At 52.6% G+C, this 18,147-nt stretch overlaps 3 protein-coding genes across 8 annotated transcripts in view; 1 reads left to right on the top strand and 2 right to left on the bottom strand.

Annotated features, from left to right (window-relative positions):
- RPA1 (replication protein A1) overlaps positions 1-1,088 on the bottom strand; it is a 22,981-nt gene extending 21,893 nt beyond the window's left edge. Inside the window, exons 1-3 of the mRNA XM_087752020.1 lie at positions 933-1,088; positions 562-609; positions 213-291 (exon numbers count right to left, since the gene is read on the bottom strand). Of these exons, the coding sequence (XP_087608146.1) occupies positions 213-291; positions 562-609; positions 933-965 (160 nt within the window). The 5' untranslated portion in view covers positions 966-1,088. The remainder of the gene's footprint in view (positions 1-212; positions 292-561; positions 610-932) is intronic.
- SMYD4 (SET and MYND domain containing 4) lies at positions 1,080-18,147 on the top strand. 5 transcript variants are annotated; one of them, XR_015703522.1, is made up of 11 exons: positions 1,080-1,318; positions 1,396-1,543; positions 1,722-1,811; positions 2,275-3,415; positions 3,727-3,909; positions 4,219-4,385; positions 5,079-5,211; positions 5,654-5,770; positions 6,113-6,236; positions 6,956-7,162; positions 17,267-18,147. XR_015703522.1 is itself a non-coding variant. In XM_087752017.1 (10 exons), exons 1-10 carry the CDS (start codon positions 1,188-1,190, stop codon positions 7,104-7,106), a joined length of 2,385 nt encoding a protein of 794 aa, XP_087608143.1. In that variant the 5' UTR covers positions 1,080-1,187; the 3' UTR covers positions 7,107-7,275. The 5 variants fall into 5 exon arrangements, 3 of the variants coding, with proteins under 3 accessions (XP_087608143.1, XP_087608144.1, XP_087608145.1); XR_015703521.1 differs by lacking the exon at positions 17,267-18,147 and adding an exon at positions 11,468-11,590; XM_087752017.1 differs by lacking the exon at positions 17,267-18,147 and having other exon boundaries at positions 6,956-7,275.
- Positions 7,781-14,998, bottom strand: SERPINF1 (serpin family F member 1). Of its 2 annotated transcripts, none has more exons than XM_087752026.1 (8): positions 14,676-14,998; positions 12,153-12,238; positions 11,549-11,750; positions 11,315-11,470; positions 10,331-10,534; positions 9,395-9,537; positions 8,570-8,780; positions 7,781-8,189 (listed from the first exon to the last, which is right to left on the bottom strand). In XM_087752026.1, the coding sequence occupies exons 2-8, from the start codon at positions 12,228-12,230 to the stop codon at positions 7,930-7,932; spliced, it is 1,254 nt and encodes a 417-aa protein (XP_087608152.1). In that variant the 5' UTR covers positions 12,231-12,238; positions 14,676-14,998; the 3' UTR covers positions 7,781-7,929. The 2 variants fall into 2 exon arrangements, with proteins under 2 accessions (XP_087608152.1, XP_087608153.1); XM_087752027.1 differs by lacking the exon at positions 14,676-14,998 and adding an exon at positions 12,380-12,443.

Here is an 18,147-nt window from a genome sequence, read left to right as displayed (position 1 = left end):
GCTTAAAGCTCACAGAGAAAGTTCCAGAAGAGAAGGATTTTGTCCAAATGTTAAAATGCAGTTGCACACTTCAGAGTCTATGGTGCCCATATAAGCCACGTTCTCCTTCAACACTCGTTTCACCACCACGCACCCAGACGCTAGACCGGAAACTTCAGCACCGCTAGTATCTCCACACTTAGAAAAATCTCACTGCAGCTTGTCATACTTACAGGAGAGTGTGTTAACCCCGTCACTCATCAACACCCGGTAACGTGGTGGCCCGTTTCCTGTAGCAATAGCCCGTGTATTCTATGTGGAAACAACAGGTTATTAGCTCTTGTTTGTTCAGAAAGTCTTCAAAAACATCAAGTGACATCACTAGCAAACGATCTATCTATTCAGCTGGTTTTTTTGAGCACCGATATCAACAGCATAGCCCAAGTCACGTAAAACAAAATAAAGAGCACATCAGCCTCGCTCGGCGCCCCTGCAGAGGAAGCCTGACCACGCTCAGAAGCCTGCGTGGAAGCGTAAGCGGTCACGAAGGGACTGGTGCAGGAGGTAACGGAGAGTACTCACGATGACTTGCAGCACGGGCTTGGAGACGTTCTCCCCCTGCATTATGGCCTGGGGAAAAGAAAGAGGGACCCTCAGGAAGGTGCCGCCACCTCACTCGGGGACGCTTCGAGACCCGCAGCTGAGGGGGAACTGCCGCGGAACGGCCAGAGGCACGGGAGCGGCCGTCACGGCTGGACCCGGCCAGGGCCCTCCCTGCCTCCCGGGACCGGGCCCAGCTCCGGGCCTGGTTTCTCCCCTCAGGACCGGGCCGGACGTGGTGCCCAGCCCCCCTCCCCCCGGGCCCGACCCAGTCCTCGCCCCCCCAGGACCGGACCGAGCCCAGGCCAGCCCCCCCCCCCCATCCCGCGGGGCCACCGGCGCGGCCCCCTCACCGCGATGGCGCCCTCGCTCAGCCGCACGCTCATGGCGCTGCCTCTCCCGCCGCACTCCGCCGCTGCCGCCAAATCCTCCCGCCGCCCGGGGCCGTGCCCCCTCCTTCCGGCGCGCCCTGACGTCCGTGCCGCGCGTGACTCGGCAGCGCAACGCTCCTATTGGCTGCCCGGCACCGTACGGCGGAAGCGCTCCCGGGCGCGCGGTGCTGGCGCCGGTGGGCGCCGCCATCGGGCGCCGCCATCGGGGCACCGGCGATGGCGCTGCCCGTGGAGGAGTGGCGGCTGTGCGCAGCCCGGCGCTGGGCCGCGCTGGAGCCGGCGCTGCGGGAGCGGCTGGCGGCGGCCTCGCTGCAGGACGCGCTGCGCCTGGGCTGCGGCCTCCTCCGGTGAGCGGCGGGCGGGGAGAGCGGGCGGGGAGAGCGGGCGGTGCGCGGAGCACGGAGCTGACCCCCGTCTCCCGCAGGCCCGAGGCGGAGGCGGCGGCTCTGCGGCGGCTGTGCCGCCGGGCGCGCGCGGGCAAGGAGCCGGCGGCCGCGCGCTTCTACCGGGAGGAGGGAAACCGGTTGTTCGGCCGCCGCCATTACGGGGCCGCCGCCAGGCTCTACTCGCAGGTAGGTGCGGCGGGGCAGCCCTGGGGCGGGCTCCTCACGGCCCGGGGCCTCCGGCGAGGGGCTCCCGGGGAGGGGTCCGGCGGGCCCGGCTCCCGTGAGGGGGTCTGCGGGCAGGGGGGTCCCGCGGAGGGCCCCCCGCGCCCCCCGGCCCCCGGCAGCGGCTCTCTGCGCTCCGCAGGCGGCATCCCACGAGGTCCCCGGCAGCCCCGAGGTCTCCGTCTGCTTCGCCAACCGCTCTGCCGCCCTCTTCCACCTCGGCCGCTTCGAGGTAAGCGGTGGGGGGGCAGCGGGACCCGCGGCACCCCCCCCCCCCCCCCCCGGGTGCCCCCCGCGCAGCTCTGCGCACCCCGAGGCGGAGCAGGAGCGGGGACTGGGGCAAGGAAGAGCCCGAGCACCGCCTGCGGTGCTACCGCACAGCCGGGGTCCGGGTGGGTGCTTCTGCAGACCCCAGGATGACGGGTGCCGGGTTGTGAGAACAAGAGGCTGTAGGTCAGGCCTGCTTCCGACGCTGTGCTTAAAGCATCCATCCTTGCCTAAACTTTCTGAAGGGCTCCTGCTTTCCTTCCTGTTGTGTGTCAGGAGGCTTTATTTGGCCAACGGCTTGCCTATGCACGTGGAATGTGCCGATTAACGTACTCCTGTTAAAATATTCTGCATCTTAGATAGAATAAAAGAGCACGAGTCTCAGCCGGTTTTCAAGTACATTTAAAAGGCCTTGTCTTTGTTTCTAGGTTTGTTTGGAAGATATTGCCAGGGCTGAAAGTCATGGCTATCCAGACAGGCTGCTGCCCAAGGTCTTGCTGCGGAAGGCTGAGTGTCTGCTGTGTTTGGGGAGGTTACAGGATGCAGCAGATGCCCTCAGGGTGGCGGAGAATAAAATTGCTGTGGATGGGATCGTGGCTAGTCCTGCACACCAGGCACTGCTAAAAAAGTTGAGTCAACTGAAGATTAAAATGCATGAGAAAGAGAGCTGTCCAGAGCCTGCACAAGAAGCATGTGGTGACATCCAAAGAAAGTCAGAGATCTGGGAAGAGAATGACAGTATTTCAGGCGCATCTTCATCCTTGAGCTTGAATTTTGATAGAGAGAGGGGACGTCACTTGGTGGCCTCCCAGGACATCCTGCCAGGACAGAGCCTGTTGAAAGAGGAGGCCTTTGTAAGCGTGCTCTGCCCGGGGGAGAGCCGCCTTCTGCAGGACAGCAGTGAAGCAGCGTGGGATACTCACGTCACCAATGCAGATCTTTATTGCCATCGTTGTCTGAGGCAGCTCTTAGCCTCAGTGCCTTGCCGTGGGTGCAGCTACACAAAGTACTGCAGCCAGAACTGTGCAGACGTGGCGTGGGAGCAGTACCACAGGACGGAGTGCTCCCTGGGAGCGCTGCTTCTCACATTAGGGGTCTTCTGCCACGTTGCCTTGAGGACTGTTCTGCTGGCGGGATTTGCAGAGGTTAGCAGGCTGGTGGAATGGTCCCACGGTGGTGACGAGGACCTTCGTAACCCTGAGGCAAGATGCAGACATCTCAGCGAGGCACCAGGTACCAGAGCTGGTACCAGAGGTATCCCTGGTTGTAACGACAGTGGTCAGTACCAGAGTTCTTACCAAGCTGTCTTCAACCTTTTGCCACATACTGAGAAGCATAGCCCTGAACATAAGTTCCTTTGCCTGCTGAGTGTAGTGGCTATATGCCAACAACTGCAAGAAGATGGGCTGGAGGCTGCTGTTTTGAATCAGGAATCATCTGAGAAGGGGGCCAAACCAAAGACATCGGGTGAATTGTCTCCAGAGCTGAAGACTGTGGCAGAAGCAATGCTGAGGCATGTGTTGCAGCTGCAATGTAATGCGCAAGCGATCACTGTAATGCAGGAATCGGGTAAGATAAAAACTTTTAAGCCTTTCTCTGTTGTTCTTGCTCGTCTAGCTTGTGTGAAGTGAGGAGGTTGAATTATCAGTTGTAAAAAGCTCCCACTGCAGATGGAAACGACTTGCTTAAAATGTAATGGCCTGTCCCTTACTGCTCTGTTCTTCGGTGCACATGTAGAGGGGACTTAGCTATTATTTATTGCAGCAATATACCAGAAAGCTTTCTGCTGCTGTCTGCAATTGGTCACAGTGCTCGTTGCATAAGCTGCGTGGGCTACTGAGTGTCCGTTCTCAACCTGCTTGTTTTTCCTCTGTCTTTAGGGTCCGGAGATGGTGCTGTTGTAAATAAGAAGTCTGTGCGCCTGGCGACAGCCTTCTTTCCTGTCCTCAGCCTTCTGAACCATTCGTGCTGTCCCAATATCAGCGTGTCATTTAGCGGGACAGCTGCCACTGTCAGGGCATCGCAGCCAATCCCAAGTGGCCAAGAGATTTTCCATTGCTATGGTAAGTATTAACTCCCTGTTTGTCTCAAGGCACAGCCATCCTTTCACCTCTACTTGGCATGCTAACTGATTGCTATGAATGTCATAATTCCCAGTATAACATTGCTAGAGTCTTTGTTTATATATAAGCCTTAATCAAAGATATCAAGGCAAGATTTTATCTCCTGAGCCCACTGTTACATTTTCAGTCTCCAGTTATGTCCTCTCCAAAAGATGATATATCTAGTCTCAGTTACAAGAAAGACAGATTTAGTCTGATGTCAAGAACTGTGCCTGTTTAGAGATTTCTACCCTTGCCATCCCTTTGCAGGGCCTCACCGATGTAGAATGAGGGTTGCTGAGAGACAACAGCTTCTCAGTCAGTATTTCTTTGAGTGTCGCTGTCAGGCATGCCTTGATGAGTTAGAGTCTGATGTCAAGAGTGTGGTGTCCGTGAGAAACTCATTCTGCTGTCCTAGCTGCCGGGCTCCAATGCAGGTAGTTCTTCCATAGTTACGACTGTATAACTTATCGGGATGTGTAACGTTTGGGTCTCTGGGAAAGTCAAGAGTTAAAGACCTCAGTCTGTGATGTCTGCTCAGAAGGCAAAAGCCCCTGTAGAGCCGAGACAGTATCTCACTGTTCTTAGCAGCTTTCTTGTAATGTTCTTGTATGCCAGTCTTCCAGCATTACAGGGAAAATAATGCCTTTAACAGCAAGTTAAAATCCCTTTGAACTTGACGAAGGAACTTTAGAATATCGGGGCCGTGGACTAGGGCAAGGGGGATATTTGCGAAGGAAAATGGAGGCCTGGAGCCTAGAGCAGAAGGTGTGCGTACAGGGGCTGTAGGTAGAGAGTCACGCTCTCCGCAGTTCACAGTATGCAAAGCAGCGTGTAGCGTGGGTCAGACGGGGAGAAGTCAACATCGCATGCATTTTGTACGAACGTTAGTTGTGTACCACGTGACCCTGCTTCGGCCTCATCTATAGCTCACGTAGTCGTAGCTGTTCCTGGAAATTTCCCATGAAATCGAATAAGCTAATAGCAATTTACAAGCAACTCACTTTGTTTACTGAATGCAGCTGAGAAACAATTTAGTGTCTCTCTAACACAAGACAGAGATAACAGAGATGGAAAGTAAGCTTGGAGTTGAACGTGAGCAGGAACGATCACAGGGATGATTTCCACAGGGGGAAGACATGCTTTGTTGTTCAAATGGAGCTTGTGCAGTCTCAGTCAGCAGAGAAAGCCTGTCACACCGTTTACGGGACCTTCAGCAACAAATCAAGAAAGCATTAGAACTGCTGAGAGCCAGGAAGGCTGGTAAGGCTCAGCTTTCTCCTTTAAGGTCAGCAGCTAATGAGTACACATCGGGAGGCGTTGTTCTAGCCATGAGATGGCACTGTTGCTTATGCAGTGGGGGTCTTCTGGCCTGCAGCCTGGTGTCCCTGGGGACTTGAGCTTTAGGTTTTTTATACCCCTGATCCGGGTGTTAATCTAAGTCACACGTTGTTCCACAGTACCTAAAAGAACTCAGGGTAACGTTGGAGTTATGCATTCCCAGGCCTTGCTTTCCTGGAGCGAGTCGGGCCAACGCTGCGTTAGAATAAGCAGGGTTGCAGATGAAGTCGATGTTGAATCCTAACCAAATCCAAATCCAGCCGTGTAAGATGCAAAGATGAGATTGGACTGATTTTATTTCACGGATCATGGAAAGCTGGAGACTGGCTGGTAGGATGAATTTTTATACCCTGTTTTGTTATAGATCAGGCTATCAAAATACTCCTGAAGTGTCAGATGGATGCTGGAAACTTCTTGTCTCCAGAGCATTTGCTGATGGGAGAGATGGAGGATCATCTGGCACAGGTCTATGCTACTCTTGGTATGGCATTGTCTTCTCATTATCTTTAGTTGTCTGAACTTTGAATTTAACATGACTAGCCTTTTCGCTTTTCTCCTACTGCATTTCTCTAGTTTTGACAGAAGGGCTTTCAGAAAGACTACTTTAGCCAAAACTGCGTTCCCAGGAGCCAGTGAACAATAACGTGATCTCACGTTCTTGTAGATTCCCTGTCCTGGTTCTGAGGTCAGCAGCATCCCGAGAATGCTGTGGACACAGTTTATCACATTTTGCACAAAGCCGTCGGATTCTTCGGGTGGCAGTAGCTCTAGGAAGTATTTATTCATGACTCATTTTTTGTTTTCTGTTGGTTTTTTCCACCAGGGAAGTGGCAGGAAGCAGCCAGACACCTGGAGAGGAGTATTGAGATTGTGGAAATGCATCACGGGCCATCAAGTGTAGAAATAGGTCATGAACTTTTCAAGCTGGCACAAATTCTCTTCAACGGGTAAATTTGCTTTCATTCTCTGTCCCTTCCCTGCACCGCCCCTGCGTGTCTGACACAGCCTCATGGCAGGTGGTCCCTGGCACCCTGCAGGGTGTCTCGCAGGACCCTGGGCAGTCTGGCACAGGTACAAAAGTTGGCCATTACTCCAGTGCAAGTTCATTAACCCCAGTGGGGCTCACTTGTACCTCATGACTCTCTTTGGACCCATTTCTCGGCTTTGTCCCTGTCTAGTCTTTTCTTCTCCCTGGCTCCGTTTATTCCCTGTCCTATTGTTTTATTTTGTCAACTCCTCGCCCTTGGTGTTCATGCCTCAGCTGTATAACGTTGCTGACATCTTTTCAAAGGCAGAAGTAAAATCCTCTTGCCCTGTTTTGGCCATCTTTTGGGAAGCAAATCCCTGACTGCTTCTGAAAATCTTCTCACAACACGTCCCTTTAACTGAACTAATTTTAGCAGGAGCTGCAGCGAGGAGGTAGTGGGTACCTATACTCAAAGATAACGTTTTAAGTTTTTGTCCATCTCCTTACCTATTTTCCCCCCCATCTGCCCTTTGCAGCTGAAGCGCACGCTATTTGCCTGGTGCCAGAAGGCAGTGGAGGATAGGATCTGTACCCATGAACAGGTTTAGGTTTTTGTTGGGGAGGGGTTAAAGGTTGCGTAAGCCAAGGAGCTGAATTAAGTATTTTGTATACTCCGTTCTTATGCTCTTCCTATTTCAGATTTGCAGTTTCTGAAGCTCTGAGCACGATTCAAAGAGCAGAGGAGATTTTGTCCGTGCACTGTGGTCCTCAGAGTGCTCAGATCCAGGAACTACAGGAGATGAAGACCTGTCTGTTAGAGCTTCCCAGAAGCATCCTTCAGAGGACTTAATTTCCCTGTCAAAGGAAGCCGCAATGTGATCTTTCATCAAAGCTAAGTTTCATGTGGTAAGGTAGTCATGTGGTACAAGCTGGAAAATCATATGTAACAACAACTTGAATGAAATCTGAAATGCTTTTTAGTGAGACTGTTGTAAATAAAATGACCAGTTCTACCGTGAGGGGTCTGTGTGTGGTATGGTGGGAATAGATGCTGTTGTGTAATTTCTGCATGTGGGTTTGAAGCAAATGTTTGAGATGCTTGTGTATGCCTGTGTTTCTGGAGATGTGAATCTCCCACGTGCGGTACCCTGATGGTTATGAACATGCAGTCATCCAGACCACACTGCCTTTGATTTCTAACGCTATGAAGCACTTTTCTTCTTGCCAGTGTGAAACGTAAATGGTTGGAATGGGTGAGGCAGCAGGCTGGGAAGCGCAAACTTACAAGAGGGGGCACTGCAGAACTTGGGGGGCCGCCAGCGCAGACCTGTCAGTGATGAGGGATTCGGTATAAACAACTGGCGTGGGGTCGGAAGGCAGGATAGGGACAAACACAGTATATGCCAGACTTGACGCTTGCCTGTAGGACACAGCGCTGCATTGTGGCTCTGTCTGGGCAAAAGGGGAGTGTGAAGGCATATGACGTAGGCACACCGTCTTTCAAGGGAGAATACTGGGGCTTGCTGAGATTACTAGCAAAAGCTCTTTTATTGCAGCATGAAGGCATAAGATTTGCAAGTTGTGTCTTTGTGCAGCAGAGCAGGGAGCCAGGATCCCTCCCAGTGCCACCCTTTCCGTTTGGGCCCTACCATTGCAGATTATTGTGAAGGGATCTAAACACTCCGGGGATCCAGGATCTTGCCAATGAAGAGGAGGGTTCCTGTGGTATCATCTCGCAGTACAAGAAGGAAAGGTCTGTCCACGTGATATTCTATGGGGAAGGTCAGACGAGCAGCATTCACCCCAGGATTTGGTGTGGATCTTTCCCCATCTTCACTAAGCTCCAGAATTGCCTTGTGTTGCACATGAGATAGCTTAATAGGTTTGGCAGAAATCTTGGTAAAATCAGGTGATGTGAAAAGTGATTGGAGCCCTGGAGGAAAGAAAGAAAATTCCATTAGCTGAAAGCATAGATTCCAGGTGGGGGAGCAGTACTGCTAACGCTGTGATCCAGGAGGGCACGTCGCTGCTCTGGTGTTGTTTATTGGGGGTAATGGGGAGAAGCAGCTTACATCTGTTTGTACTGAGCTTCTCCCTCTCAATCTCAGAAGCGCTGTATGGGCTTGGTGGAAAGATGTGATAAAAAGTTGAGGAGTCCTGGACCAAGGTGATTTAGTTGCTGGTGAGATCTCTACAGACTGACAGCAGGACCTAACTAATAACCCACCAGCTTCACGTTCTTCTGAGAGCAGGAAGGAACTTGCCCACTGCTTTGAGCCCTGGCAGTCTGTAGAGGGTGTGTGATGTACATACTTGTCTCCTTTAGTGTGCTGCCAAGCGCCTCTTCATAATTCAGCTTTAGTTTGGGCAGGCTTAGCACAGCGTGGACTGTCTTCAGCTCCTTGTCTACATCGTGGACAAACTCAGAAGTAAGGCTTTCCTCAATCAGAGTCATATTCTGGGTCACCTTCGTCGGCAGGAAGAACATGGCGCTGATTTGCTCCGTCAACGGCAGCTGGGCAATCTGGAAGGCCAGTTATAAATAAGAAAGGGTCACATCAATAACAAACAGCGTTACCCATCCCGCACCAGGCACAGGCCTGAATCTCGGCTGCCTGGTCAGCCTTTCCAGTTAACATTTGGTCCTCTTCCCTGTTTGCTTTTATCGGACATGATGCTTCCTGAACCTTCTTGGCGCCTGGGCTTTCGTCAACCCGCGCTGCACTCTCTCTGCTGTTACACGGCAAGTGCTCGCTCTCACCTGTCGAATCCTGTAATGAGCTGCAGCATTGCTTTGGGGGAGTCTCGGCTGGAACACCTTCGAGCTCACGCTCTACAGTGAAAGACTTGTTGAAAGAGGTAGAGGTGGAAAAGTTCCTGCCCTTCTTGCCCAACTTTAGGCCAGGCAATAGAGGCTAGTGGGACCTGTGCATTATTTAAATTCTGGACTGCTTGTCACATAGCCAATGCAGAAGTAGGATATTCTAAGAACCAACGTACTGCCTTTCAAAACAGGGATTGCAAAACTAGCCTGATGGGAGGAGCAAGGCTGTCTTCTGGAATGGGCTAACAGGTAAGTGGAGCTGAGCCTGTTCCTCAGGAGGTTTAGGAGATCTTGTGCAATATTTGCTCTCTGACCTTGCAGTTGAGTTCTGAGTCAAAACCATATCGCAGTATGGCTTTGGGGTCTGACATCATGGACACCTTCACAGTTCTGTCCTCATCCAGATGGAAGTCCTTCAGGTCAGTCTTCTTGGTGTCAAACTTGGTTTTCCACGTCCCTATTTTTTAAAAGATAAAATGGAGGGTTTTCTGGAAAAATAGCATATGAAACCAGGCTTGTGCCTGTGGCTGAGTAATCTTGCGCTTTATATATACAGCATTTGTGCTTTAAGAGTTGAGACACAACTGAGTGATGACAGAGATGGAAATAGGCTGATCGGAGCTACTGATTTACTGCCGCTCTTTGGCCCCTCCTTTTCATCTGAGAATTGGCTGAATGGGAAATAAAAAATCAAGCCAGTGCATGGGTGGAGTAGCTATTGGGAAGCCGATGTCTACTTATGTAATTGCAAAACTATTTTAAAGGGTAACAATTGTGTCAATGCATATAAAGTGCTTCTCTCCCCACCCTTTATTTTGCTCCTTGTCTCTAAGCGATAATTCTCCAGGACGCGGGCTTACAGCATGTTCTAGAACTGCTCTAGTATCTCCCTCCATTCCCCCTACGGTGGTAAAAAGCCTCAGGACACTCTTTAAGCTGTGCCTTCCCTACATGGAAATAGTCTGTCTCTTGCCGTGGAGTTTTGTGAGCTTAAACTTTCTTCTCGGGTCTCCTACTGCGAACAGGTCAAGATTCAGCCTCCCAAGAGTAGTAATTCCTCCCTCGCGGACTATTTCTGTTCAGGTAGCATGCATTTTTTCTTCTTTACTAAACGTTCTCAAACACTGTCTCCTGACACTCTGTCTCTTTGTCAGTCTGTTTGCTCTGTTGGAAGCGAGCGCATTCCCTCGCATCTCTTCTAAGGCGTGCTTACGAGGCCCTCTCCGTACCCGAGTACACAACGTTCTTACCCTTGAAGTAAGCAGCCCCAGCAAGGAGAATACTGACATCTGTGGGCATGTCCTTCATAAACCGCATAATCCTTCCCTTTGTCTGCTGTCGTACCCAGTTGTTGATTTCTTGGAGGTCTAGCTGGGTATTGCCACTTAGTGCCCTCAGACGCATCTTGTAGGACTTCTCTAGTTGGCTGTGAAAACCGGGCTTCACCCGCAGTCCTGGGGAACAAAAACACGGACATTGCAGCTAGCTCCCTTACCAGAACAATCTCAAGGCAGCAGATTGCCATCCAAAGCCCAGCAGCAGCTCTCATAAAGCATCTGTGGCTGCGTGTAGACAGAAACCTGCTTTGAAGAAGCATGACCGAAGGCACATGGAGGAAACTGATCCAAATGCTACAGGATAACAGCACGGGATAACTCTCTTCTGAGAAGGAAAGAAAGGAGATAAGAACAGAAGGCTTGGACACAGCTATTCCTACATCAGTCTTTCTTTCTCCAGCTCGCTTTATGAGTACGGCTTACTCAACCTATTGGATTCTTGGAACCAGCAGGTTCCAAAAGATGGCTCTTAGCTTTCTCAGATGTTTATTGCGTGCCGAAAGCAGACATTTCAAATAGTTCTGCAAGGAATTAAACGAAGGAATATAGCTGAATGCTATCATAAATAGAAAATGTGATTTGTGGTTCTTGGAAGTTAGCAACACCTGCCAGAAAAACTACAGCGAAGCGAAAATTCTCAGCAAGTTTCTTCTAGGTCTCCCACGCGTTAGCTGCTCTGTCACCGGTGTCTTTGTGTGCATGAGTCTGGTCTTTTATTTACGAGCACACAAACTGTCCAGGCTTTTTCTGGAGCAGCAGCAGCAGCATTCCGTGCACTCTCTGTGTCCTGCCTCAAGAGTGTCAGAGCCAAAGCTGTTAGTGCGGTGTTACTCGGTGTGTTCTACCTGCTGTTAGTTATTTAGGTAAAATTTGACAGAGGGGAAGCAAGACTTTTACTTTTCTCCAAGATGACACGGGAGGCACTTTTCATGCTTTTCTCTGGTCCAGTCACGCTGGTCAGTAGGTCCTTGTAAGTGTTGTGGACCTCAGCTTTGTTAAGCAGGTCATAGAAGAGAGCGCGAGAAATCATGTCTTCTGTTCGTTCTCCAGCCCCTGCCAACAAGAAGGACAGCAGTATGAGGGGAGCGCTGTCGAGCCAAGCGGCACGTGAGGAAAAGGGCAAGAACTCACCAAGCGAGAGAGCAGAAAGTGCAGTAGCCAGGCTGAACGGAGACAGGAGCACGTTGGCAGTGGCCGTCCGGCTGGATTGCTGTCGGTACAGGTCATAGCCAAAGTTGGAGACTGCAGCGGCCAGCTTGTTCACAGGGCTCTTATAGAATGGATCTTCCTCTTCGACCTCGCCAGCGTTCGCTCCATCAGCGGTGGCAGAGTTCTAGCAGGTACAGGGAGCGCTTTGCTTACGCTTGCAGTTTACGCGAGTTTACAGTTGTGATAAACATTTCAAAGGCAGCCACTCTACAGATACTCTGCTATCATCTACAGAAATACTGGCTTAATCCTACTGATAGGGAGCATAGGAACAGTTACTTTACTTTAAAGCGTCCCAGTAAAGCCGAAGGCAGCACTCGGATCGGAATCCACTATTTCTGCCTCACGGTCATCCCCTGATGTAACTGGTTTTATCTAGGTAAAGCAGGAGTTAGTCTCATTATGTTGCTAAATAAAATCCTAGTAACTTACGAGGGTAGCGCTTAATCCTTCCGTAAGATTCTCTAACATTAGATTACCTGCTCCCAGTACCTCTCCCTCACTCCGCATGTTGTCTCCTACTCACCTGCTCAGTAGCCAAGTTCTGGGATCTGCTTGGGACAGTTAAGAGACCCAGGAAAAGGAGAACCACTGGAACCTGCATGCCTGAACCTACAGAGCAAGAACATGACAGAGGTAGTTGGACCAACCGAGCAAATACATCTCCACCACCGCTATTTGCTGTACCTGGTTGTGCCAGGAGCTGCAGCGGCACGTGCTGCTGCTTGTCCTTCCCAATTGTGAAACACGCACCTGATCTTAGCGGGTTTTCTTCTTTAGCGTGAAGCGTTCAGCCAGCCTGGCCCCAGTGACTTCAAAACTGGGCAAGCGCGCGTGCCTGGGTGTGCCTGAGCACAAAAGCAGATGTGGGTGGCCCAAACCACACTGATGCTGGCAGTTACTGAGTGCCAAGGTCCAGAAAGCACTAAATCATATCTTCTGAGTTTTAGACTTTAAAAAATTCAATAACTCATTTATAAAAGGTAGCAAATCCATATTGTTGAATGGGGCAGAAGACAAAACTGACTGGTTACTGCTCTGCTACACGTTACCTGCCTCGGGCAGCAGTTCGTCACATTTCTTGTGCCGTCGTGCACCTGGAAGGCTGGACAGCCCGTATGCCTCCTTTGCTGCTTATTTGCAATTTGATAAAGTAAAAGTAGAAGAGCTTTCTTAACAGACAGTAAGGAAAGGGGCTGGGAGTGAATACCTAACGCTGGGCCAGATCTAGGAAGAACTGAAAGGCAGAGCTTGGCTTATTCAACTTTAATGGAGGTGGGAGAAAAGTACCAAACTCCCCAAAGCTGTTCCTTCTGTGGAACCCACTTTTGATGACTCCAGTATCGGCATGTGCGGCCCTTCCAGACAGATCCGTCTGGTCCAAAGGGCAGCGTGTAACCCGGGCTTTCGCTGCGGGCAAACCAGAGCTGCTGCAGAAGTGTCATGCCCCCGGGAGCAGACGCCACGGAGGCTGCTCTGAAGCAATGTTTATATAGATTCCCAGAAATTAAAGGAGGAGGGTTGTATTTAACTAAGCCCTGTGATCCAGGCACCCAGTGAAGCAGGAGAAAGAACATGTGTTTCAGATTAACTTCAGCTATAAAGAAAACATGCCTGCTGGTAGAAATACAACTTAAAGCCACGTGGCTACCCCAGCCCCAGTTCAGGACCCAGTCTGCTCAGGCAGCGGTTTTACTGCCGTGAAGGCAGTTCACTGTTTCCCTTTCCTGCCAAACCCCTTTTTTTTCTGGAGGTAGTTCTGCCTTGGAGAAAAAGGGGTCACAGTGGAGGTTTTAAGTTTTCATCTGTGTCCAGACAGTGTAACACAGAAGCGGCACCCCCTTTTCCCTGGGCGCTTGCATCCCGCTGCTCTGCTAGCTGCCCGGCGGACGAGGCAGTCTGGTGCAGAAGACGGCTATCGAGAGGATTTACGATACTGGACCAAAGCAATGCGTTTGGTGGTACGAGAGCGGGCATGATGCTGGGGTTGCTCATCTCATTGCGGAGTTTTACAATGAACGGGCACCGTGCTGCGAGAGAGGTGGCAGAGGCCCTGCGTGAGTCTAAGCTGAACAGGTCTTAGCGAGGGCTTTGTGCGGGTGCCTGCACCGAGCAGTGCTCTTGCAGGCTGAGCAGAAGAGGCTTGGCTCAGTCTAGTTTAGAGATGAAGGTTTTCCACGGAGCAGAACCTGTGCTCTGAAAAAAAATAATCATCTCAACACAACCTCTGCTTCCAACTACACCGAGCTCCTGGGAGCCTGAGAGCGGAGATTGGTTTTGCAGATTTGTATTGGTTTTGCCAGTACTGTCACCAGCTTCATATTTCTCAAACTTTGCCAAAGAGCAATTTCCATTTTAGAAAGACAAAGCCTTTTGCGCCTGAATTGGCCTGAACATCTGGATTCTATTTGCATGTGTCTTAGCGCACAGCCAAAAACGCAGGGAGAAGAATTTGGTCGGAGCAGAGGCGGGCTGGTTTCAGGCATGGTGTTAAACTCTGTGGCTGCCTTTCAAGAGAAGGGAAGGAGCGAGGGCATGCAGCGTGCGATGTTACAGCCGGGAAGGTGCGGGACGAAAGCTTTGAGAAATGAGCCGAGAAGGAACTCTGTCCGGGGGATGTCTGTCTGTCAGGGCCTGCAGGTGCAGAGGGGGCACTTACATAGATTGCACCTATAGCGGTGCAAGTCCAACATCGGCTATGAACACCCCTGATCTTAGGGGTGCTCTGAAACACCTCCCGCGAGCTCAGCCCGCCGGCTGCCCCCGCTGCGCCCCAGCACCGGCTCCGTCGGGGGCACGGTGCCACCGCTAGCCCCCGCGGCCCCGGCTCTCGCCACCACAGCTGCCGTGGCCAGGAGCGGGCGCGTTCCCGGCTCCGGCCCGGGCGCTGCGAGGGCAGAAGCCCCCGGTCCCCAGGCGCGGCTCGGCCCTGGGCCAGCGCTCGCCCGGGGGAATCCCCCCGCCAAGAGCCGCCCTCCCCTCCCCGGCTCCTCCGGGAGCTCCCTGCTCCCCTCGCCGCGGCGGCCAGCGCGGGCGAGCCGCCCCTTACCTCGGGCTCCCGGGCCGCTGCCCTGCAGGCTGCCGGCGGGGCGAGTCGGGGCGAGTGGGGGCCAGCGGGGGCCCGGCGCAGCCACGGCGGCGTTTTGCCGCTCCCCCGGCCCAGCCTTCGGCTTCAGGTTACAGCGCCCGGGGCTCTTAAAGCGCTCGGCCCCCTTGGCCGCCGCGCCCGGCCACCCCGCGCCGGGCGAGCGCTCGCCCCCGCGCCCGATCGGCCCCGGCCCCCGCGGCCCTGCCCGGCGCAGCGGCGGCTGATGGGTTTCGGGCTCCGCGGCCGGGGTTCACGGGAGAGGCGCCAAGGGGAAGCGGGGCCCGGGGGCGCGGCGAGCCCGCGGTGGGAGGGCGACGAGCAGCGGTTCCGTCCGCTGATCGCCGCCCGTTAACACGAAGCTACTGGCAGAGCTGGCTTAAAGTTTCCGGCTGAAAAGAAAGAGAGTAAAAAGCCAAGGGCTCTTGGTACGAAAGAGGAATTAATGTTGTAGGAGCGTACAGAGCGATAAATGCTCTGGAGAGGGGAAAGGGGCAGAGGGGTGTCATTACTTTTCGCGGTCGAAGACCCCGGGGAGCACCCACCAGTGCACGCTGACATCAAGAGAGTGCATTTTTCCTAGGTATTACATTGTAAAACTCCCTGTAACTAGATATTGCAGAAGATGAAAGATAAATAGATTTGGGGGGGGAAAACCAAGCCCAAACCAAATTAGTGGAAGACGGTTGCACTGATGGCTAACAACGCTGGGATGGAGCATCGGGCTCAGCAGCTGGGCGATGCAACCGGAGGACAGTTGGTTTTCCTTTCCCTGTCATTCTTGGCTGGTTTTTCCCCCGTTGTTTGTTACCGGCTACAGGAAGAGCCAGGGTGCTGGGCTAACTGGACGCATAGCTAGCCTGGTCCAGGGCAGCTGCTTGCCTGCTTGGGAACGCCGCAGGGGGATCGTAGCAGGTCACGGCAGCGTGGGGGCCTGGGACATCGCCTTTCGGGCGGCCGGCCTCGCCGCCAGCGGGCCCTGAGGAGCTGCTCGTGCCTGCTGGCACGGGGCTCACACCGTCCCGCCGCAAAGGGGACAGGACGGCTCTAGAGAAGCACTGGCTGCTGGTTTTGCAAGCCGGAAAAGCAGATCAGGTAGTCTGCCCTGGGTAGTCAGCGCTTCGAAGGTGGCCCTTGCTCACACGAGGAGTCACAGCCCCGCTTTCAGCTGCTTCTCAGCTTGCGCTGTGAGAAACCCTCTGCAGAGAGAGGTTCGTGCTTGCTCGTCTCCATCGGCGGCCCAAGGACGGGGGCGTTGGCTGTGGAGAGATCTTCTGGTGGTTTTCATCTCTTCTTGATACCTTACTTGTGGTATGAAAATGCCCTTTATGGAAAGACCACTAGAGACGTTTTTGCATCTCGTCTGTATCTTCAAATGGCAGCCCAGCTGTTTAACTACAGGTTGGGGTTTAAACCACGTAAATCGGAGTGGCAGTGGTACAGCGTGTTATTACGGACCACGGCAAGCTTTATGCCTGTAGGTGAAGGGGACCCCGAAGCGGTGCGTTGTACCCATCTAACCGGATGCAAGGGCTTAAATCGGTTTTGTTAAATCAATGCGAGCGTTTTACTGCTGTTCTGGTTTGTGTTCAGCAGGCAATGTGCTGTCTGAGCAGCGTTCACCTCTGCTGTGGAAGTACTGATCATGTTCGTATGAATTCGCTCTAGTAAGGAAAAAATGCATCTAATATTAGTGAGATACATTTGATATTCTCAGCCAGTGGCGCAGCTGAGCTGTAGAGCAGACGCCCCGTGCTAGTCGTGTCTTTTCAGAATAGAGCTCGGTCAAAATGAAGGCTTAGCAATGCAAAGGGGAAATTCCTGAGCGGACACATTAATATTACTTTGCATTTTACAAACTGCCTCTTCTGGAGAGTCGGTGGAGCGAAAAAGAGTCTTCAGGTTGGTGTAGCTGATAATTTGTTGAGCAAAGCACAGACATGGAGGGCTGCTGTACTGTCAAATAAGATGAAATTAGTAGTTTGACAAGAATAGCTTGGAGGAGGAGGGAGGGCAGGAAGGCGGAAAATAGGAAATAAGAGCCAAGCTGTTCAGGAAACTGAGAATGAGGGGGAAAAGCTTCGTAGGAGAGGGGGAGCTGGAGGGCAGAGGCGCGAAAAGGAGGACTTGCACTTCGGACTGTGCTCAGGTTGCAGCGCAGCGGGGTGGAACCCAGGGAGGTTGGCAGCGAGGCCGCGGTAGCCAAAGCGGGCTCCCCGAGGGCATGGGGTGGTATTTCTGAATGTTAGAAACGAATCTGTATAAATAAATAAGCTAAAATGTTCCCTGTGGGCTAGAGCTATGCCCTCATAGTAGGGCTGAGTTCTTTTGGGTTTACTTGTTAAAATTATATGGCCCCATAATTACACGCTCTTTTTGAAGGGTACGTGTCATTGCATTGGTTAGAGGGGTAGACATTATCTTTAGCCGTTCTTCCCCTTTTAGACTGCGAGAAATGTGTAATTGCAGGTTTCAGCCAGGACTCTTTATTCCCCAAGTCTCCTGAATCCCCCAAATTCATGGTTAGTGAGTCAGTCCTTCTCTTATTCCAGCAGATGGTGCAGACTATTCAGGGACGGAGGCTCCCAGAAGCACTCTGCTCCTTCCTTTGAGGGAAGGCAGGCTTCCCGAGCGAGGAAACCGCTGCCAGAAGGATGGCCCTCGCGCGCTGTAACTGCTATTTCGCAAAAACAGAGCACCATCCTTTTCACCCAGAAGCTGAGGGAGCTCGGAAGCAGAATCTCCTATGGACAGCAGTTGTTTTGTACAGAAATAGCCGCAGCGTGGCAGGCTACGGTGAGTTAGACTAACATTTCTAAGTGGCAGGATGGCTTGGGTGGGTGGAGGGTTCCCAAGAATTCTTTCATGGTAGCTAATTTCGGACATGCATTGCTACCTCGGAACCAGGACCCAGGGAGCTGTGCCCATCTCGGACAAAAGCGAAGCCGTAGCGGGACATTACCTTTGGCCAAAACAGGGCAAAAGCAGCAGCATTCAGCTACAGGCGTCAAAATCCGCCCCTCCCTCCCCTGGAAGCTGTCCCAACCACCCATAGCATGGTGCTGTGGGGACAGGCGTATCCCAGTAGAAGAAGACATTGCAGATAGCAGGTGCCAGCTCAGCACCGTTGAACCTCCCGGTAGGTACCAGGAACGGTCAGGTGTTGCCCAAGAGAAAGGTTAAGGACTGCCTCGTCACTGCATTGCTGCTCACAGCAAGATGATACCCTCCTGTCCCTGTGCCACGGAGCTCCTGCCCTGACTCAAGGAACTCTGCCCCCACGAAGCCGGCTCTGCCCCGGTCAGCGTTCCCCGCACGCGCGGCAGGCGAGATGCCCAGAGCTCGGTGGACCCGGCCCGTGGGCAGTCTTTACAGATTGGCCCTTTCACCTCCCAGCCCCTGTTGTCCCCTGCGATGGGGCGCAGCAGAAAGCAGA

Source organism: Nipponia nippon, unplaced genomic scaffold (assembly GCF_047370975.1).
Source record: "Nipponia nippon isolate SJK-2023a ecotype South Korea unplaced genomic scaffold, ASM4737097v1 scaffold_15, whole genome shotgun sequence".
NCBI classification, from domain to species: domain Eukaryota; kingdom Metazoa; phylum Chordata; class Aves; order Pelecaniformes; family Threskiornithidae; genus Nipponia; species Nipponia nippon.
This window is presented reverse-complemented; position numbering and strand designations above follow the sequence as displayed.